General features: G+C 40.2%; 1 protein-coding gene across 2 annotated transcripts in view; it reads right to left on the bottom strand.

The window, feature by feature from the left end:
• Positions 1-23421, bottom strand: part of tmem39b (transmembrane protein 39B) — a 66558-nt gene that overhangs the window by 20282 nt on the left and 22855 nt on the right. Inside the window, exons 4-6 of one of the 2 annotated variants that reach the window (XM_059949105.1) lie at positions 12225-12308; positions 2794-2948; positions 248-581 (exon numbers count right to left, since the gene is read on the bottom strand). In XM_059949105.1, the coding sequence (XP_059805088.1) occupies positions 248-581; positions 2794-2948; positions 12225-12308 (573 nt within the window). Of the gene's footprint in view, positions 1-247; positions 582-2793; positions 2949-3246; positions 5908-12224; positions 12309-23421 lie in introns of those variants that run through there. The other variant, XM_059949106.1, reaches the window with a different exon arrangement.

The following is a 23421-nucleotide window of genomic DNA, read 5'->3' as shown; positions in this document are numbered from 1 at the left end:
TCACTTTAAGTTGCCTAGTTTCACCGCATTACTGCCAAGCTATTTGGACTTGTGCATCACAATGCAGTTTAACTTGTTAACAAAAATCTAAGCCATGTGTAATTTGATCCGTAAATTTGGTATTCATCAAGATTTGTTTTGTTTTTAGGACGACTTGAATACCATTACTCACATCTGCTGTGAGCAGAGGTGTATTGGTTAGCTTAGCAAACATTTTAGACAATGCATTTGACATTGCATTACTCACTTTTATAAACCAAACAGGCACAAAGGCTATGTAATAGGCACTCAACATTGCATTAACCAGAACTTCCTTCATACGCCAGTTGAAGTCCATTTTGAGATGTTCCACTTCATTTCTTATCAAGTCTGGAGACAAGCAGCATGCATGCGTTGGCATAGAGTTTAAACTCTGCATCTGGTTTGTATGATTTTTCAAGGTCTCCTTTAAAACTGTTAAATAGTCTTTACTTCTTTCAACTGCTGTTATTGTTTCATTGGGGCCTATGTTGGCCACAGATGAGAGATGGGACTTCTTTGTATCATATTTTAACCGAAAAAAAGGGATGTACATTCCAAACCTGTAAAACCAATAAAAAAACAAAAAACAAATATCATAATTCCTTGCTGCATTCTTACTGGCAAATATTCACTAAGTTTTACAAGTCAGTAGATCACTCAATACGTACACGGGGTAAGAAAACAGGCAAGGAAAACAAGAGTCTGCTAGGAAACTACAGAGCATATGTAGTTGGGGAACTCTGTGAAAGGAAAGGAAATTCCACTGCAAATCTCCATAATTAAAAAGGACATACTGGATGATCTAGCAAGCTTTAAAGGTGAATAAAACCCCAGGATCTTGATGAGATCTATCCTCAACTGTTATGAAATGCAAGGGAAGAGATTACTTTGGCTTTGACCCCAAGACATAAGTGCAGAATTAGGCCATTCAGCCCAAAGAGTCTACTTCTCCATTCAATCATGGCTGATTTATTATCCCTCTCAACTCCATTCTCTTATCTTCTCTCCATAACCTTTGAAGCCCTTAGTAATCAAGAACCTATCAATCTCCACTTTAAATATACCAAATGACTTGGCCTCCACAGACGTCAGTGGCAATGAATTCCACAGATTCACCAGCCTCTGGCTAAAGAAATCCTCATCTTGTTTCTAAATGCAGACAAATGTGAGGTATTGCACTTTGGTAGGTCAAACCAGGGTAGGTCTTAAAGAGTGAATGGTAGGGCATTGAGATGTGCTGTAGAACAAAAAGATCTGGCAATGCAGATCCATAATTACTTGAGAGTTTTATCAGAAGTAGTTAGGGTTGTAAAGGGAGCTTTAAGCATATTGGCCTTTGTAGATCAAAGTACTGAGTACAGGAGTTGAGATGGTATGTTGAAGTTGTATAGAACACAGGTGAGGCCTAATTTGGATTATTGTCTGCAAACCTGGTCACCAACCTAAAACAATCAATAAGCTTGAGAGAGTACAGGGAACATTTATAATGATGTCACCAGGACTTGGGGAACTGAGTTTTAGGGAAAGGTTGAATAGGTTAGGACTTTAACCCCAGACAATAAGGAGATTTCTTATACTGAGGAAGTATACAAATTATACAGGATATAGATAGGGTAAATACATGCAGGCTATTTTCCCCTCAGGTTTAGTGAGACTAGAACTGGAGATCATAGGTTTTGGCTGAGATCTTTAAATTTTTGGGGCCACAACTAAGGTACCACATGACCATGACAAGGACGGGAATATTGATCACTTTTAAATGCAGGGGCTGATCTGAGAAATGCAGCATGCCTTTGTCAAGGCTAATCAACAACTTATAGCTTGTTCTTGCAGCCCCTCTTAGATAAAAGTATTACACTATCTACCCTTCAGTCCTTGGGTACCTTACCCTTGATTAAATCTGATCTAATTTTTTTCATTACTAAAGATAGAATTATCAAGTCAAGACAATAAAAGTGACTTGACTTGACTTGATAATTCTATCTTTAGTAATGAAAACAATTACATCAGATTTAATCAAGGGTAAGGTACCCAAGGACTGAAGGGTAGATTATCTTCATAGTATTTAAACCTGACTTTTGAAACAGAGGAATAAAATTCCAGAACAGAATTGAACAGTGACAGGATTTTGATACATTTATAAATAATTTTTAATGTGGTTACTGTTATGCAACTTCTCCCACAGAATTCCAACAATCCTCATTTTGGAGGCACCAACAGCTCTTAATTTGATTGGATCAGTTACACACAACTATGGCTGCAAAAACAAGTTGAAATCTGGTATTCTGCTATCAAACATTTTCCTCCTAATTCCTCAAACTCTTTGCAGCATCTTCAAGAAGCAACTCAAGAATGCAAGGGAGTGTTTGCCATTTTCTTGGATAAATGCAGCCTTAACTCAAAGGTTTGACACAGCAGCTGAGAACTACTGGCTAACTATTGCATTGTACAGCTGTAACATAATCCTTATATCCTTACACTTTAGTTCTTGTGTCAAAGGATTGCATTCTATTTGTCTTTTGTTCATTTCTATCCAGTAGCCATCAATCAAAAGAAATCTTGGGACCAACTAGTCTTCTCCACCCCATTTCAGTTTGATGCAACTTCAGTGTCTGCTCTTGATTCTACACTATTATCTTGCTGTCCTCGTCTTTCTAATTGGTTTTATACAATAACATCTTCAAACACAAGAAATTCAACGAGAATTCAAATTACACCAAATAAAGTCACTTTTCAGAAATAATAGCAAGTCTTTGGAAGTCAGGAACTTACGGATAACATAAGAACAATAAATTCAAAAAAGAATATGTTCGAAAGAGGTAAATGAGTGATCGGCACAGACTCCATCCTGTTCCAGTCAAGACTGCGAATCGAGTGGTCACAAAAATGACTGACTGAGGTACTGAGATTTTACCTCCGTAAGAGGCCTGAAAAATAACAAAACGAAATAAGATGTTGCAACCAATACTTAACAGGAAAGTAACACATTGAAAGCTAGTCCAATATAAAACAAACACATTATTCTTCCTCATTGTTAAAATGCTACCAATCTTAACTTAATCTATTTTCAGAATATCTACATTTTACATCCTCATAGACAAATGAAGATTCCATCTTAGAGCAGACAGTTCCAAATGCATACTGTAGTTCTAGGTAATTACTGGGCATTATGGAAACAAGCCCCATTCATTATATGGACCTGAAAGAATTTCTTTTAAATTTTACCTATTGAACCATGATGATGGTGACTCAGAACAGCTAAGGTATCAAAGATGGGCCAAAGTAAAGTCCATACTTCATGCAAGAGCCAGAGAGCTAGTTCGCTTGCCATTTTCCACAGCCTTGCAACTTCAAATGTGGCACGGAGACAGATTCAAACATGGTATTTAAAAGGAAGCAGATAAACTGTCATGAGCTTATTCTGCTCCCTTTTAAATGCTACATTTGTATTTGTCTCCACCACTACTCCTGAAATACAATGTAGAGATCAATCATTGTACAAAATTTTCAAGCCACTTTTCATTCATTCTACCCTTCTTTCAGTCAGAGTTTCTTTCTTTCAACTCTGTGTAGTTTTTAAAATTATTTTAGATCTTTCTATCAATCCCACTTAAAATTTTATTTAATCCAGGAACAACATGATCCTTCGTCTGTCCTGTTGATCATATTTTAAAAAGTTGTGTATTTTGCAGTATAAAGTTTACTTGATAATTTATAAAACATCTTGCTGGTAGAACTGCAGAATTGCTGTGTGCGACACCCATGCAACAAAAATCTCATGTTCATTCCTTCTAGAAAATCTCTTCTGAACCTTCTCCAAGTTCTTCACATCTTCCCTAAAATTCAATCTACGGAAATGGACAATTTCACAGTTGTATCAACCTACCTTTAAACAGACAATTGCAAGAAAAGAAAAGTTTGTGAACTCTGCAATTACCTAGCTTTCTGCATTAATTACTCATAAAATGTGGTCTGATCTTCATCTAAGTCACAATATTCAGGGAATCATTTTCAGATCTGAATGAATATGCCAGTTGTCACTGACTTTATCAAGACGCGAGTGAATGAGTGCATGCCTTTGAAAACATACTAGTCACACCCAAACCAAAATCCATGGATGAACCAGAAGATTTGTAGTCTGCTGAGGGCTAGCTCTGTGCATTCAAGACGAGGGATCCAGAACTTCACAAGAAGTCCAGGTATGACCTACAGAGGTTATTTTAAAAGCAAATAAAACTATTCTGATTGAAGAGACAGAAATGGGTGCATGTCAGCTCTGGCAAGGTTTGTAGGCCATTACTTTCTACAAAGCAAAACTTAACATCATGAATGGCAGTGATGCTTCACTCCCAGATTAGCTCAAGGCCTTTTATGCTCACTTCAAAAGGGAGAAAAAGTAACAGCTGTATGAATCCCTGCAGCATCTGGTGACCCTGTGATCTCTGTCTTGGAGCTGATGTCAAAACATTTTTCTGGAGGGTGAACCTTCCCAAAACGTCAGGCCCTGAAAAGCTGTGTCAACCAATAGGCAGGAGTGTTCACTACTATCTTCACTACTGCAGTAAGAAGTTCCCATCTGCTTCAAAAGGCCAACAATCATACTAGTGCCGAAGAAGAGCAGGGTGAGCTGTCTAAAAGATAATCACCCAGATGCATGCACATCCACTGTGATGAAGTGATTTGAGAGGTTGGTCAGAATCATCTGCTTACTAAGCAAGGATCTGGTCCCACCTCAATTTGCCTATTTGCCACAATAGGTCTACCAGTGATGCAATCTCCCTGGTTCTTCACTTGGCCTTGGATCACCTGGACAATAACAATACTTACATCACGCTGCTGTTTATTGATCATAATTCAGCATTCAACATGATCATACCCTCACTACTAATCAACAAGCTTCAAAACCTGGGCCTCTGTTCCTCCCTCTGCAAATGGATCCTTGATTGTGGGATGCCACAGTCAGTGCAGATCAGAAATAACATCTCGCTGACAATCAACACTGGTGTACCTCAATGATATATGCTTAGCCCACTGTTCTACTCTCTCTACACCCACAACTGTGTGGCTAAGCACAGCTCAAACTTCACTTACATACTTGCCAATGATATAACTATTGCCGGCAGAATTTCAGATGGTGACGAGGAGGCTTAAAGGAGTGAGATAGATCAGCTGGTTGAGTGGTATCAAAATAACAACCTTGCATTCAACATCACTAAGAGCAAGGAACTGACTGTGGACTTTAGGAAGGGGAAGTCGAGGAAACATATTCCAGTCCTTATCGAGGCATCAACAGTGGAAAGGGTGAGCAGTTTCAAGTTCCTGATGCAATTACAAAGAAGGTTTAACAGCTATATTTCATTAGGGGTTCAAGGAGACTTGGTACATCACCAAAACCTCTCACCAATTTCTACAGATATACCATGGCGAGCATTCCAACTGGTTGCATCACCATCTGGTATGTAGGGGCCACTGCACAGGATTGGAAAAAGCTGCAGAAAGTTGCAAGCTCAGCCAGTTCCACTATGGGCATCAGCCCCCCCACCATTGAGGACATCTTCAAAAGGCGATGCCTCAAAAAGGTAGCATTTGTCATTAGGACCCCATTCACCCAGGACATACACCCTTTTCATTGTTACCATTGAGGTGGTGGTTCAAGATCCTGAAGAGGCACTCTCAACATTTTAGGAACAGTTTCTTCCCCTCTGCCATCAGATTACTGAATAGACGTTGAACCCATACACACTACTTCATTATATTTTTCTTTCTTTGCTCTGTTTTTGCGCTACTTATTTAATATTCACATCTATTTTACTGTAATTTATAGTTTTTTATGTATTGCTCCATACTATTGGTGAAAAACAAAATATTTCATGACATATAGTATGCAAGTGATATTAATTCTGATTCTAACAGTCATATTTCATTGCCTCTTTTTGTGACATCTTAATTCATTTCAGCAACTCTTCATACTTTCTCTTCTTTTTCAAATGCAGACTTTTGGTAAAAGTTGGCTTTTACACATTTCAAACACTTAATTTCTGGACAACTATAAATTTTGACAACTACTTTGAAACTTACGGAGTTATGGTCACCATTCTCAAAATTTCACTCTCTAACACTTCATCCATCTTCCGGGCTTCATTTCTGAATAGGTCCAGCATAGTAGGACTATCTATGTATTGGCATAACACACTCTCACAAACACTTAAAAAATTCCACCCTATTTAAAGCTTTCATTCTTGACTAATCCTAATTAATACAGGTGGCCCCTGTTTTCTGAACGTTTGCTTTACGACACCTCGTTGTTATGAAAGACCTTCATTAGTTACCTGTTTTCACTAACAGGTGTTTACACTGTTATGAAAAAAGGCACTGCACACCCCGAGCAGCCAAGCTCCTCCCCCAGAACTGCATTCTAGCCACCATTGCTTAAACATGTGCCTGTGAGCATCTGTGCTTTATGTTGATTTATTTTGTGCATCCATTAGGAAGATAAGTTCTAAGGTATCGGGAAAGCCTAAAAGAGCTCAAAAGGGTGTTACACTTAGCAGAAAACTAGACATAATTAAGCATTTCCATCGTGGTGAACGAAGTAAGGACATTGTCCATGCGTTGAACTTGCCTGCGTCCGCCATTCGCACTACAGTGTTTATACGCAAAGAGAAAGAATCTTGAAAGCTGCCAATGTTACTGTTGATTCTGTTCATAGTAGTCTCTCTTAGTTGGCATCCAATAATAGATAAAATGGAAAGATGGAAAGTTTATTGCTTGAGTGGATTGATGGGTGTACAAAGCGTGGTGTTCCATTTAAGTTATTTTATACTTAAGGAGAAATCAGTCAGTCTTTTTAATAAGCTGAAACAGAGAGCACTGGACAATGATGATGAAAGTGTTGCGAAAGTGGAATTTAAAGTTAGTCATGGGTGGTTTGATCAGTTTCTGTGGTGAGGGCAGCTTCATAGCTTAAAGTTTACTGGAGAGAGTGCTTCGGCTAATACCGAAGATGATGAAAAGTTCCCGGCAGAACTGAAGAAAATAAATACAGAAGGTGATTATTCATAAAAGCAAGTGTTTAACTGTGACAAAACTGCAATTGGGAAAAAATTGCCAAGCACCCTAACCTCTGATGACTCAGCCTAACACACCATCAGTGTGCTCGCTGCCTTCCCGATTCCAGTAAGTGAAACTATACTGTACATACATTATTTCTACTTTATATAGGCTGTGTATTTTTATGTGTTATTTGGTAGCTTCATAGTTTAAAGGTTACTGGAGAGACTGCTTCCGCAACATAGTGAGATTTTTGCTACGATACAGTGTTGCAATGATTGCAGAAAAGTATTCCTACTTTATATAGGCTGTGTATTTATATCATTCCTGCTTTTACTACATGTTACTGTTATTTTAGGTTTTATGTGTTATTTGGCATGATTTTGTAGGTTATTTAATGCTTTATGTGATCTGCCTACATGGTAATATTCTCTCCTTCTATGTTGTTGCCCCTTTATTATTCTGAAATTCAACTCACATGACCTGATTTGAAGAGCCTGCTAAGATGTACTGCATCTTTTCTAACCCCTTGACTAAACAATAAATCTTTTTTATTACCCTATTCTGGTCAAAACTTATATACCTGAAATGTTCTAAAATGTCACCACCTACTTCTCTGAATTTTCCAATTAAAGAATGCAAATATAAAGTATTCATTTAAAATATCATCAGCACACACAGATTGCTCATTTGGTTTCTTTTTTTTGTAATTTATTTTTTATTGAAGTTGAAGAAAGGTTGAACAAGTTAGGTCTTTATTTTTTGGAGCGTAGAAGGTTGAGGGGGGACTTGACAGTATTTCTCTTTAAGCATTTCAAAACTGAAGAAGTATTCCTTCTTTCATTATATTGCAAAGAACTGTTATTCCTTTAGCTGTCCAGTCCATAAATCGAGCATCCAGTTTATTCGGTGTTTATTCTGGGCATTGTAATTGTAAATTTAAGTCTCCCCCACATATCAGGAGACCTTCTGTTTCCGTTACCATAATATCAGTAATTTTCTGAAAGAAACCAATATCACTTCCCAGGGGTGTGTATAGATTCAATAGAGTAACTGAACTGCCGTCTATATTCCCCCTTACCAGAATATATCTGCCTTCTTTATCTCCCATTTTGAATATTTTTTCAAAATTTAGCTTACTTGAGATAAGAATAGCAACTCCTCTCCTATGTCCTGATTTATATGAGGAGAAAAACAGATTAGTGAAGCCCATTCTCTTTAGTTTTTTATGCTCATTATCACTTAAATGAGTTTCCTGTAAATATACTACATGGGCTTGTTCTTTTTTCATTTTGGATAAAATTCTCTTACGTTTGATTGGATTTAATAGCCCATTTACATTAAAAGAAATGAATTTTACCTTGTCCTTAGCCATCTGTATTTATCTGTCAATGCATCATTGAAATTAGAATAAAACTTAATCGACCTACTCCCTGAACAAATAAGAATCAAGAAACTCAAATAATAACAAAAATGGCAAATAATAACAAGAATATGTGATTCCAAGGCTGAGGTCTCTAGTAAATGACCCTGCGTTGAGCTAAAGGAAATGTCTAGCTTTGGGGGATAACCCCTCCTATTTGTGAGTTGAGGGCACCCATTGTAGTATTCATAAAAATCAGTGAACAAATCCATAACACAGAAAAGATTTCCGTGTACTCCTCCTATATATATATATATATATATATATTTATATATTTATATACACACACACAAATATATATATATGTATACACATACATACATACACACATATATACATACATATACACACACATAGACATATATGCACATATATATATATATTCTCATTTTGGTGGGGAAAAAGGAGTAAGTGAGCGAATAAAGAATAACTAAGTAATATAAAATCCACATTATAATAAGTATTTCTCGAGATAGGTATATCACCATGTACTTTTGCTTCTGTTTAGCTTCTCAACATTTTTAAAGTTAGCCAAACCTTATGGCTTTTCTGAAGGGGGTGAGGACTGTCTTCGGAAAACTCACAATCTCTTCCTGATATACTTCTCTAGCCCTCCTCCCCGTCCCCTGCTTTCTCGATTCACTCACTATTTCCCAAGCAGAGCAGGATAACTGCTCAGCCAGGCTTTCCCTCGGTTTGATCACACTGACGGGAAACCCTCTAGCCTTCATGTCTGTCGTCATCTCTTCCACTGTCTGATACAGTTGGATCCCATCTTTGTAAAACACTTGCAGTTTAGCAGAGTACAGAGTTTGGAATCTAATCTTTCCTTGCTTTAATATTTGCTTTACTTCAGAGTATTCTTTATGTTTCTACAGGACCACCGGGGGGGGAGGGGGGGAATCTTGATAGAAATATATTAATTTCCTGTCCAAAAACACCCTCTTCTTTCCCCAGGCCCTTCGTAGTATCTCTGCCTTGGTACTGTATCAAAAGAATCTAATTACTGTTGAGTGTGGCTTATGTCTCCAGTAGGCCTTGGGACAAGTGCACGATGTGCCCTCTCAATTTCAAGCTCCATAGTCGAAGGAATCTCCAGCGTGTCCTGCAGCAATTTTCCTACAAACTCCATCATAGACAAACCCTCTGCTCCTTCGGGAACATAGTATATCCTGATATTTTTTCCACCGGTTTCTTCCCTCCTGGTCAAGCAGTTTACTTTCTTGTTGATTTCATATTTTTATCATCTTACTTAGTATCCATTCCATATTTTGCTCGTAACCTTCCATTTTTTTCAATTCGTCTCTGCCACTGCTATTTTTTGATTGAGATTGGTGAACTCTGACTTGATATCATTTAGTTGCTGTTTTATATCTTTTCGGAATCCCCGTATCTCTTCCAGAATTTTTATCATTTTTGCCACTTTGCCTGAACAAGGCCCAACGGCAGCTTCGCTATCATGTGTTCAGGTAGGAAAGCTGCTCGCTGCACCGCTCTCGTCCATAGGCTCCGCAGTGACGCTTTTTTTTAACCTCCATTCTTTTCACCCATCCTTGCCCCCCTTATCAATTCAGATATTTTCGTAAGATCTAATATTTGATGGATTAACATGGCAAAATATGTGTTTTTCTGGAGGAGCTGCCATTCTGGACGATGATGTTACTGGAACTGCTCATTTGGTTTCTAATCAGCCCCATTCTGTTCCTGCTTACCTTCTTGCCCTTAATATATTTATAAAATGCTTAAAAGTTTTGTTAATCTTGTCCATAGTGGTTTTTGCTCTGCCTTTTTTAAGTACCCTCTCCTATACCTTGTGTTTCACTTCTCCAACCTGCCATGCACTCTCTTTATTTCTTCTTTATCTAACCCTAAATCTTGCTTGACATCTAGTTTGCCTTGGACTTGCTATTCTGACATTCCTCCATTTTGAGATCAAGTTCACTCCGGAATCTAGTTCACTTTTCAATAATTTTATTTTTGCCATATTCATATGTTGAAATGGGATTTCTTCAAAATTTTTGGACTATCTCATCTCTTCCTGTAACTACAAACCCCATTTCCAGAAAAGTTGGGATATTTTCCAAAATACAATAAAAACAAAAAATCTGTGATATGTTAATTCACGTGAACCCTTATTTAACAGACGAAAGTACAAAGAAAAGATTTTCAATAGTTTTACTGACCAACTTAATTGTACTTTGCAAATATACACAAATTTAGAATTTGATGGCTGCAACACACTCAACAAAAGTTGGGACAGAGTTAAAATAAGATTGGAAAGTGCACAGAATATTCAAGTTACACCGGTTTGGAAGACTCCACATTTGCTAATTGGTAGCAGGTGAGGTATCATGACTGGTATAAAAGTAGCATCCATCAAAGGCTCAGTCTTTGCAAGCAAGGATGGGTCGTGGTTCACCCCTTTGTGCCAAAATCCATGAGAGAATTGTTAGTCAATTCAAAAGGAACATTTCCCAACGCAAGATTGCAGAGAATTTAGGTCTTTCAACATATACAGTACATAATATTGTGAAAAGATTCAGAGAATTCAGAGACATCTCAGTGCGTAAAGGGCAAAGTCGGAAACCACTGTTGAATGCACGTGATCTTCGAGCCCTCAGGCAGCATTGCCTAAGAAACTGTCATGCTACTGTGACAATTATAGCCACCTGGGCTCGGGAGTACTTTGGAAAACCATTGTCACTTAACACAGTCTGTCGCTGCATCCAGAAATGCAACTTGAAACTGTATTATGCAAGGAGGAAGCCATATATCAACTCTATGCAAAAACGTTGGCGAGTTCTCTGAGCCCGAGCTCATCTCAGATGGACCGAAAGACTGTGGAACCGTATGCTGTGGTTAGATGAGTCCACAGTTCAGCTAGTTTTCAGAAAAAATGGGCGTCGAGTTCTCCGTGCCAAAGATGAAAACGACCATCCTGATTGTTATCAGCGAAAGGTGCAAAAGCCAGCATCTGTGATGGTATGGGGGTGCATCAGTGCCCACGGCATGGGTGAGTTGCATGTATGTGAAGGTACCATTGACTCTGAGGCGTATATTAGGATTTCAGCGAGACATATGTTACCATCAAGGCGGTGTCTCTTCCCGGGATGTCGTTTATGTCAGCAGGACAATGCCAGACCACATTATGCACGGGCTACAACAGCGTGGCTTTGTAGACACAGAGTGCGTGTGCTGCCAGTCCAGATCTATCTCCTATTGAAAATGTATGGCGCGTCATGAAGAGGAGAATCAGACACCGGAGACTACAGACTGTTGAGCAGCTGAAGTCTTATATCAAGCAAGAATGGACAAAATTTCCAATTTCAAATCTACTACAATTAGTATCCTCAGTTCCAAATCGATTAAAAAGTGTTATTAAGAGGAAAGGTGATGTAACACAATGGTAAACATCCCTCTGTCCCAACTTTTGTTCAGTGTGTTGCAGCCATCAAATTCTAAATTTGTGTATATTTACAAAATACAATTAAGTTGGTCAGTAAAACTATTGAAAATCTTTTCTTTGTACTTTTGTCAGTTAAATAAGGGTTCACATGAATTAACATATCACAGATTTTTGTTTTTATTGCATTTTGGAAAATATCCCAACTTTTCTGGAAATGGGATTTGTACTTTGAAACTTTCAGAATTATGATCAGGATAAAATGCTCTCCCACTGATATTCCCACATGGCCTCATTCCCAGTCCTGCCCGTCAATTAAGTACTTACCTCTTTGACAACTGCGATAATAAGACGACGGGCCAACACAATAGTAATGAGGATTAGTAAATTGTAATCAATCAGATGGAAGTTCTGTAACAGAAAGAAAAAAAGTTTAATCAAGGCTAAAATACTGATGCAGTGACATGCTAACTCATATCATTAAATTAACCAAACAGAATTATAATCAAATCTAATATACCACTTCATTTGATTGTCTTCTAATTACTTACACCATTAGCAAAATGTCTAAGAAGGCAATAACGTTTTAACAACCATAGAATTACACACACTTTACAATGATAAGCTTCCCTACTAAAAGATCATACAAACTTTTTCTTAAAAACCTTTTTCAGTTAAATATTTTGAATAGTATTCTTAAGTAATCAACAACCTACTGCCCAAACATCTAAAGAACTTAAAACAATTGATATCGTTCTTTTCATGATTCTTATCCTTATTGTTTCTTCATTCTATTACAGAAACAAATGCAAATCCTATAATAATCCTGTAATGCCTTATTCATCTATGACTAAACAGACAGACATCACTTGATCTCAACTAAAAGTTCAACATCAAAAATTATTAATAAATACAGTACTGTGCAAAAGCCTTAGGCACGTGTAAAACAATGCTGTAAAGCAAAGATGCTTTCAAAAATAATGAAACAAAAGGTCTCTAAATATCAAGAAATTTAAATAAAGACCAGTAAACAGTAAAAAACTAAAACACATCAATATTTTGTGTAATGCACACACTAGTCCTGATAAAGGGTCTAGGCCCAAAACATTGACTGTTTACTCTTTTCAATGGAAGTACCTGGCCTGCTCAGTTCCTCCAGTATTTTGTGTGCATTACTTTGATTTCAGGCATTTGCAAATGTTCCATGGTTTGTGATTCAGTATTTAGTGTGACCGCCCTTCCCTTTAAAACTTCATCAATTCTCTTAGGGATACTATTTTGCAGTGCTGTTAGAAAATCTTGCAGAACTTGCCACTGCTCTTCTGAAGACTTTGGCTGTCTCGCTTACTTCTGTCTCTCTCAGTAATCCTAGCCAACTTCTATGATGTTGAGACCAGGCTCTGGGAGGCCATGCCATCTGAAACCACATAAAAAATCTAGTGTGCCTAAGACCTTTGCACAGTATTATATTTCTATTGAGGAAACTTTTGAAAGTCTTTACCTAGAAGGATCAGGTCTTTAAGCAAGATGGTGCCAGTGAACCACAGACAATACTTCTAAATATATCCCTTTCAAATTATTTTCACTGCAGTCTGCAGCAAGTAATTTCCATTTAAGTAATATACTTTTAAATCAACATAATGATCTCCAGATTTCATGATCTTCTAAAAGGTATGGCACCTTTAAGCAGAGGGTTCATCGCTGGATGCTAGGGAAGTCTCTAAGCCAGTCTGAAACAATGAGGGAGTTGGGAGAGAGAGGACAAAAAGAGTAGATTCAGGTAAGGCCAGTCTTTTTGGGCTGCACAGGTGTGGAAAGTGTTGACATTAGAGGCCTACTGAAGTTTGGAGTATGAATATAAACTAACTGGGAAATCTGGTCTTTTTTTCGGTGGCTCAGATGCGGGTAGCGTGAGTGTCAGTATCAGAGTTTTACGGAAGTTGGCAGAGGAGTATAAAAGGATCAGATTTGGGCAAGGCTATTTCTTTTGGGCTGTGCAGGGGCAGTAAGTGTTGGCATCAGAGGCCTAAACTCAGCTGCAAATAAAAGGAAGGTAGGCTCAAGTGGAGCAGCCAAAGTCGGAGTGTGCAGGCTTCAGCGTGACAGTGGAGACACAGTTCAGAAGCAGCAAACCTCTTTTTGGGTACAGAGGAGTCAGGATGGAATGCTCCTTCTGTCAGACGTAGAAATTCAGAATATCTGAAGGTTTCCCTGATGACTACATCTGTAGGAAGTGCACCCAACTTCAGTGCATGACTAACATGGTCAAGGAGTTGGAGTTGGATGTACTCAGGATCATTCAGGAGGCTGAAGAAATTATAGATGAAGAGATGGTCACAAACTGAGTACAATCTTTGGACAGTACATGGGTGACCACTAAGGGAGGTAAGGGGATTAACAAGTCATAGCAGGGTTCCCATATGGCCATTCCCCTCAGAAACAAGTACACTTCTTTGGATACTGTTGGGGAGGGGGTTGGGGGTGTAATGACTCATCAGAGCACAGCAGCAGCAACCAGGCTGGTGGCACTCTTGCTGGCTCTGAGGCTCGCCAGGAAAGTTAAAGTCAGGCAGTACGGTAGTTATAGGGAACTCGATAGTTTGGGAGACAGAAAGCAATTTCTGTGGTGCAAAAGAAACACCAGGATGGTATGGATGTCCATGATGTATTGGAGCAGCTGCATGATATTCTCAAGGGGGAAGAGGATCAGCCACAGGTTGTGGTACATATTTGTACCAATGACATATGCATAAAAGGAGAAGAGGTCCTAAGCAGTGAGTATATAGTTAGGAAAGAGGCTGAAGAGAAGGGCCTCCAAGGTCGTAATCTCCAGATTACTGTCGGTGCCATGGATTATTGCAGGTAGGAATGTGAGGATAGCACAGATGAATGAGTGGCTGAGGAGATGGCGTAGGGGACAGGGTTTCAAGTTCTTGGACCATTGAAACTTTTTCTGGGATGACCTGTACAAGAGGGACGGGTGGCACCTGAACTGGAGGGGAACCAATATCCTGGCCGGGAGGTTGTTGATGCTATTAGGAAAGCTTGAACTAGTTTTGCAGGGGGCTGGGAACCAGAATGCCAGGTCAGTAAGGGAAGGTTCGGACCAGAAGTAGATGTCAGGGAAAATATTGAAAGGCAAAGTTGAACTAACAGGTACAATGGGTTGGATAGTTTGAAGTGTTTATAATTTTTAGGAGTTTATGGGTAAGGGTGAAGAACTTATAGCATGGATCAGTACATGGAACTACAACGTTGTAGCCATTACTGAAACTTGATTGAGGAAGAGGGCAGGAATGGGTGATTAATGTACCAGGTTTTCAAAGTTTTAGAAAAGATAGGGGTTGAGATGCAGGGATGGGAGTTGCACTGCTAATCAGGAACAATATCAGAGGTGCACTCAGCAGAGACATAATGGAGGGGTCAGACACTGAGTCCATTTGGGTCAAACTCAAGAATAGGAAGGATGAAAAAAAAACACTGATCGGATTGTACTACAGACCCCCTAATAGCCACCAGGACATGGAGGAAGAGATATGTGATCAGATTAAAGAAATGCGTAAAAATAATAGGGTTGTTGTCATGGGCGGATTTCAACTTCCCTAATCTAAAATGGGACCTTCTTAATGCAATGGGGAATAATTTGTTAAATGTATCCAGGAGGGTTTCTTGTGGATGGTCTAACAAGAGGAGGGGCCGTACTGGACCTGATCTTGGGTAATGAGCCTGGCCAGGGTGACTGACCTCTCAGTAGGTGAACAGTTAGGGAAGTGACCACAACTCCTCAACTTTCTGTATAGCTATAGATAAGGACAGGTATGGTCCTTGCAGGAGAGTTCAGAATTGGAATAGGGCAAATTACGAGGGCATTGAACATGAACTAAGAAGAGTTAATTAGGAACACTTTTTTTCTGGCAAGTCCACATCAGACACATGGAGGGTACTTAAAGATCAATTGCGCAGAGTACAGAAAAGGCATATTTCTGTTCGAAGGTAGGACAGAACCACAGAACATTACAGCACAGAAACAGGCATTTTGGCCCTTCTTGGCTGTGCCGGACCATTTTTCTGCCTACTTCCACTGACCTGCACCTGGGCCATATCCCTCCAAACCCCTCATCCATATACCTGTCCAAGTTTTCTCTTCTCTTTCCAGGGATGGAAAGATAAGAGAATCTTGGATGTCCAGAGAGGTGATGAATGTAATCAAGAAGAAAAAAGGAAAATTATTTAAGTTTTGGAAGACAGGATCTAACAGAGCACATGAGTGGCCATGAAAAGTCCTTGGCAAATAGGATTAAGGTGAATCTCAGGACATTCTCTATATACATCAAATAAAGAGGATAATTAGGGAGAGGGTGGAACCACTCACGGATAAAGGAGACATTTGCTTCGATGCAGAGAACGTGAGGTACTTAATGAATACTCTGCTTCAATATTTACCAAGGAAAAGGATATGGAGGACATGGACATCAGTGCTATGTATAAATATGTTAGGGAGTTTAGAGTTCAAGAAAGAGGAAGTGTTGGGCCTCCCAATGTGTATTAAGATGGATAAGTCCCCAGGGCCTAATGGGATTTACCCAACGTTTCCTCTAAGGTGTGCACACACACATTTTTTGCTACTAGTGCACAAAGGAATTTAAAGGAATTTAAACCTTCCACCTTGTTGGCATGTTAAGTATATTTCACGATCGTACAGAACCACATTTCCTTTCCCGGTTTTTGATGTCGACAGTGTTGACAATGTGCAGTTTGTAATGATTTGTCTGCAGATTTTAGAACTGCCTTATTTATACCGTTTTAATTAAAGGAATTAGAACAATTATTCAGAGTGCACGTTGTCACTGGGCAAAAAAAGTTGCACCAAGATTTTTGTGCACACTGGTCATTACAAATTGGAGGGAACACGATCTACCCAGGTTATTGAAGGAGGCATGAAACGAGATTGCTGGGCCCTTGACCAGTACCTTCATGTCCTCTCTAGCCATAGGTAAAGTTTCAGAGGACAGGCGATTGGTTAATGTTGTACCTCTATGTAAGAAAGGAACAAATAAAAATCCTGGGAACTTTTGACAGGCAAGTCTCAAGTCAGTCGTAGGAAAATTCTTAGGGATAGGACATTAGAGCTTTTGGAAACCCATAAGCTTAATTAGGAAGAGTCAGTATGGCTTTTTCAGGGCGGGTTGTGTCTTACCAACACGACTGAAATTTTTGACAAGATAACAAGAGAGACTGATGAGGGTAGGGCAGTGGTTGTTGTCTGCAAGGATTTTAGTAAGGCATTTGTTGAAATCCCTTATGGGAGGCTAATCCAGAAGATTAAGATGCATGGAGTCAGCGGCGAATTGGCTGTTTGAATTTAAAACTGGCTTGCACATACAAGACACAGGGTAGACAATAGACAATAGGTGCAGGCGCAGGTGATTCTGCCCTTCAAGCCAGCACCGCCATTCAATGTCATCCACCGCCATCCACAATCAGTACCCTGTTCCTGCCTTCTCCCCATATCTCTTGACTCCGCTATCTTTAAGAGCTCTATCTAACTCTTTCTTGAAAACATCCAGAGAATTGGCCTCCACTGCCTTCTGAGGCACAGCATTCCATAGATCCACAACTCTCTGGGTGAAAAAGTTTCTCCTCAACTCCGTTCTAAATGGCCTACCCCTTATTCTTAAACTGTGGCCTCTGGTTCTGGACTCCCCCAACATTGGGAACATGTTTCCTGCCTCTAGCATGTCCAATCCCTTAATAATCTTATATGTTTCAATCAGATCCCCTATCACCCTTCTAAATTCCAGTGTATACAAGCCTAGTCACTCCAATCTTCCAACATATGACAGTCCCACCATCCCGGGAATTAACCTCATGAACCTACGCTGCATTCCCTCAATAGCAAGAATGTCCTTCCTCAAATTTGGAGACCAAAACTGAACACAATACTCCAGGTGTGGTCCCACCAGGGCCCTATACAACTGCAGAAAGATCTCTTTGCTCCTATACTCAACTCCCCTTGTTATGATGGCCAACGTACGATTAGCTTTCTTCACTGAAAGTGGTTGAAGAGACTTGTGCTGGAGATCTGCAATTAGTGGTGTCTGCAGGGATCTGTGCTGGGACCTCTGCTGTTTGTAATGTATATAAATGTCCTGGATGAAAATGTAGATGGGTGGGTTAGTAAATTTGCAGATGTTACCAAGATTGGTGGAGTTGTATATAGTGTAGAAGACTGGTAAAGAATACAGCGTTATATAGATCAGTTGCAGATATGGGCAGAGAAATTACAGATGGTGTTTAATCTAGGGAAATGTGAGGTGTTGCATCTTGTGGGCAAATGCCAGGAGGCTGTACAGTGTTAAAGACAAGATCCTTAACAATGTGGCTGAACAGAGAGATCCTGAGATCCAAGTTCATAGTTCCTTGAAAGTAGCTACACAGGTCAATAGGTGGTTAAGGCAGCTCATGGAACGCTTGCTTTTATTAGTTGAGGCATTGAGTTCAAAAGTCAACAGGTTTTGTTGCATCTTTTTAAAACTCTGGTTAGGCCACATCTGGAGTACTGCATACAATTCTGGTTGTCCCACTATAGGAAGGATGTTGAGGTTTTGGAGAGGGTGCAAAAGAGGTTTACCAGGATGCTGCCTGATTTTAAGGGCATATGCTATCACGAGAGACAGGACAAACTTGGGTTGTCTTCTCTGCAGTGGCAGAGGCTGAGGGGAGATCTGATAGAAGTTTTCAAGAGTATGAGAGGCATAGATAGAGTGGACAGAGTATCTGTTTCCCAGGGCTGAAATATCTAATAAAGAGGGCATAGAATGAAAGTGAGAGGGGTAGATTCAGGGGATATGAGGGGCAAGTTCTTTTACTCAGAGAGTTGTGAATGCCTGGAATGTGCTGCCTGGTGTGGTGGTTGAGGCAAATACATTAGTCTTTTTAGAGACACTTAGATAAGCACATAGATGTAGGGAGGATAGAGGGGTATGAACATGGTGTAGGTAGGAGGGATTAGTGCTTGGGTGTTCATGATTTGCTTTTAGCTGGTTTGGCACAATATTGTGGGCTGAATGGCCTGCTCCTGAGTTGTACTGTTCTATGTTAAATTTGGAAGGACAAGGCCCCCTCGAACCAGCATCTTGTTAACAAATCTGCAGTCACTGGAGAACTAAATTGAGGACCTGAGGGCAAGACATGGCTTTCTCTAGGCATGCCAGATACAGTAATAAAACCAGAGGGCTTTTGGATTTACCATATGGACCGAACTGCTGATTCAGAGCAAAAAAGTGGAGGTATGTGTTTCATGACAAAGCGTCGCACCAATGTGGCAGTTCTGTTGAACTCATGTTCCCCCGACCTTGAACACCTGATGATCAATGCTGTCCGTTCTATTTACCAAGAGGGTTCTCCTCCACAATCTTGACCATAGTTTACATTCCACCAGCAGCAGACTATAATCAAGTATTTGAGATACTGCATAATGCCACTCCAAAGAAGAAACAGTCCATCCTGACACATTTCAAATCATAGTCGGGGACTACAACCAGGCTTGTTTGATGAAAACCCTACCCACTTACCAACCATACATAACATGCTGCCCCAGAGATCCCAACACATTAGACTACAGTAATGCGAAGATAAGGAATGCCTATTGTTCTATGCCCAGTCCACATTTCAGTAAATTGGAACATTTGGCTGTCCTTCTCCTACCTGTATACAGGCAGAGGCAGAGATTAGGAAAACAAAGAAGTGGTCACATGAAGCAAAGGAGCGGCTACGGAATTGCTTCAAGTCAGAGGACTTGGCCACATTCAAGGACTCATCTGTGGATCTGAATGAATATACACCATGGTTGTCACAGACTTTATAAAAACAATTGTAGTCAAGAGTGCCCCCACAAAATCAGAGTCTTCCCCAATCAAGAGTCCTGGATGAAGCATGAAATTCACAATTTGCTGAGGGCCAGATCAGAGGCATTCAAGTCTGGTGACTAAGACAGTTACAAGAGGTCCAGATACGAACTCTGGAATGATGTCTCATGGGCAAAGTGGCAATTCTGGACTAAACTTGAATTAATGTAGGATGTTTGACAGTTATGCACAGCTTGAATACTCTCACCTCTTATAAAGATAAATCAAGCAACATATGCGATGGCAGGGCTTCATTTCCAGAGGAGCTCAATGCCTTCTATGCTCGCTTTAAACATCAAAACATGGAGGAACCATCACGAACTCCCACAACCCACAATGATCCTGTGATTTCAGTCTCTGAGGTCAATGTGAGAGCTGCCTTCAGGAGGGTGAACCCACGAAAAGCATCAGGTCCAGTTAGGATACCTGGCCAAGTACTAGAGACCTGCCCTGATCAACTAACTAGGGTATTCACTGAGATCTTTAACCTCCAGCCTCTGCAGTATGAGGTACCCATTTCCTTTAGGCAGGCTTCAATTATACTGGTGCCCAAGAAGAATATGGTAACCTGCCTCAATAAGTATCATACAGTAGTACTTACATCCACTATGAAGACCTTTGAATGGTTTATGATAAAACATGTCAACTCCTGCCTGATAAACGATTTATATCCACTCTAATTTGCCTATATCAGCACAACAGGTCCACAGCAGGTGCCATCCCATTGGCTGTTCACAAGATCACAAGACAAAGAAGCAGAAGCAGGCCATTCGGCCCATCGAGTCTGCTCCACCACTCCACCATGAGCTAACCATCTAGTTCCAATTTCCAGCTTTTTCCCCATATCCCTTGATACCCTGACTAATTAGACACCTATCAATCTCCTCCTTAAACACCCTCAATGATCAGGCCTCCACAGCTGTATATGGCAATGAATTCCATAAATCCACGACCCTCTGGCTAAAAAAATTCTCATCTCTGTTTTAAATGGGTACCCTCTAATTCTAAGACTGTGGCCTCTTGTCTTGAACTCACCCACCAAGGGAAACAGCCTTTCCATATCTACTCTGCCCAACCCTTTCAACATGATTGGAAAGCTGCAAATGGATCCTAGACTTCCTGACTGGGAGACCTCAGTCAGTCCGGATCGGGAGCAGCATCTCCAACACCATCACACTGAGCAACGGGGGGGGCCCCCCAGGACTGTGTGCTCAGTCCACCGCTGTTCACTCTGCTGACCCACAACTGTACTGCAACACACAGCTCGAACCACATCATCCAGTTCGCTGATGACACGACCATGGTGGGTCTCATCAGCAAGATCAACGAGTCAGCTTACAGAGAGGAGGTGAAGTGGCTAACGGACTGGTGCAGAGCCAACAACCTGTCTCTTGAACAAAACAAAAGAGATGGTTGTTGACTTCAGGAGGGCACGGAGTGACCACTCCCCGCTGAACATCGACGGCTCCTCGGTAGAGATCATAAAGAGCACCAAGTTTCTTGGTGTTCACCTGATGGAGAATCTCACCTGGTCCCTCAACACCAGCTCCATAGCAAAGAAAGCCCAGCAGTGTCTCTACTTACTGCGAAGGCTGAGGAAAGTCCATCTCCCAGCCCCCATCCTCATCACATTCTACAGGGGTTGTATTGAGAGCATCCTGAGCAGCTGCATCACTGCCTGGTTTGGAAATTGCACCATCTTGGATCGCAAGACCCTGCAGCAGACAGTGAGGTCAGCTGAGAAGATCATTGGGGTCTCTCTTCCCGTCATCACAGACATTTACATTACACGCTGCATCCGCAAAGGAAACAGCATTATGAAGGACCCCATGCACCCCTCAAACAATTTCTTCTCCCTCCTGCCATCTGGGAAAAGGCTCCAAAGCATTCGGGCTCTCACAACCAGACTATGTAACAGTTTCTTCCCCCAAGCTATCAGACTGCTCAATACTCGAAGCCTGGACTGACACCTTGCCCTATTGTCCTGTTTATTATTTATTGTAATGCCTGCACTGTTTTGTGCACTTTATGCAGTCCTGGGTAGGTCTGTAGTCTGGTGTAGTTTTTATACTGTCTTGTTTTTTTACGTAGTTTTTGCACCGTGTCATGTAGCACCATGGTCCTGAAAAAATGTCTCATTTTTACTATGTACTGTACCAGCAGTTATGGTCGAAATGACTATAAAAAAAGTGACTTGACTTGACTTGAAAATTCCAATAGGTTAGTGAGGCAAGATCTTCCCTTCATGAAACCATGCTGGCTTGGTCCTATCTTGTCATGCACCTCGAGGTATTTCATAACCTCGTCCTTGAGGATTGACTCCAAAACTTTTCAACTACCAATGTCAGACTAATAGGTCTGTAATTTTCTTTTTGCTGTCTCTCTCCTTTCTTAAACAGCGGAACTACATTTGTGACCTTCCAGTCCTCCAGAACCACGCCAGAGTCTATTGATTCCTGGAAGATCATTTCCAATGCCTCCACAATCTCCAAAGCCGCCTCCTTCAAAACCCGTGGGTGCACCTTTCTGTCCATTTAGTTTTCCAAGCACTTTCTCTCTACTAATCTTGACTGTACCTAATTCTATTCCCTGAGATGTCTGGCTATCAGGAATGTTGCTAATGTCTTCCACTGTGAAGACTGATGCAAAATACTCATTTAGTTCCTCTGCCATCTCTTTGTTACCCATTATAATTTCTCCAGTATCATTTTCAATTGGTCCTATATCCACCCGTGTCACTCTTTTACTCTTCATATATTTTTTTAAAAACTCTTAGCATCCTTTTTTAATGTTAATTCCAACTTCCTTTCATAATTCATCTTTTCTTTCCTAATGACTGTCTTAGTTTCCTTCTTTAAGTTTTTAAAAGTTGTCCAGTCCTCAGTTTTCCCACTAATTTTTGCTTCCTTGTACTCTTGTACTCTTTTGCTTTTATTTTAGCTTTAACCTCTCTCGTTAGCCACATTTATGCCATTTTTCCATTCATGGCGTTCTTTTTCCTTGGAATATATTTTTCCTGAACTTTATTTCTTGTAGGAATTTCATCCAATTCTGCTCTATCTTCCTTCTATCTAGTTTACTTTTCCAATCAACTTGCACCAGTTCCTCTCTCATACCATGTAATTTCCTTTGTTCCACTGAAATATCGATACACCTGATACCAGCTTCTCCTTTTCAAATTTGAAACTGAACTTGAATAATTTGAATCATGATATGATCACTACTTCCAAGGGGTTCCATTACCTCTAGCTCCCTAATCGCCTCAGGTTCATTATACTGCACCCAATCCAAAACAGCCGATCCTCTGGTGGGCTTATGGACAAGCTGCTCCAAAAAGCCATCCCATAGGCATTCTACAAACTCCCTCTCCTGAGATCCAGTACCTTCCTGACTTTCCCAATCCACTTTCATACTAAAATCCCCCATAATAAAATCCCCTATAATTATCTTGACATTTTCCTTCTGACACGCTTTTTCTATTTCCAGCTGTAACTTGTAGTCCACATCCCGGCTGCTGTTTGGAGGCCTGTATATAACTGCTATTAGTGTCTTTTTACCCTTGCCATTTCTTAATTCGACCCATAAGGATTCTACCTCTTCTGATCCTATGTCCCTTC

The sequence above is a fragment of the Hypanus sabinus genome, chromosome 24, assembly GCF_030144855.1.
Source record: "Hypanus sabinus isolate sHypSab1 chromosome 24, sHypSab1.hap1, whole genome shotgun sequence".
Lineage (NCBI taxonomy): Eukaryota > Metazoa > Chordata > Chondrichthyes > Myliobatiformes > Dasyatidae > Hypanus > Hypanus sabinus.
Note: the sequence above shows the minus strand (reverse complement) of the source record. Positions and strands in the feature narration are given on the sequence as shown.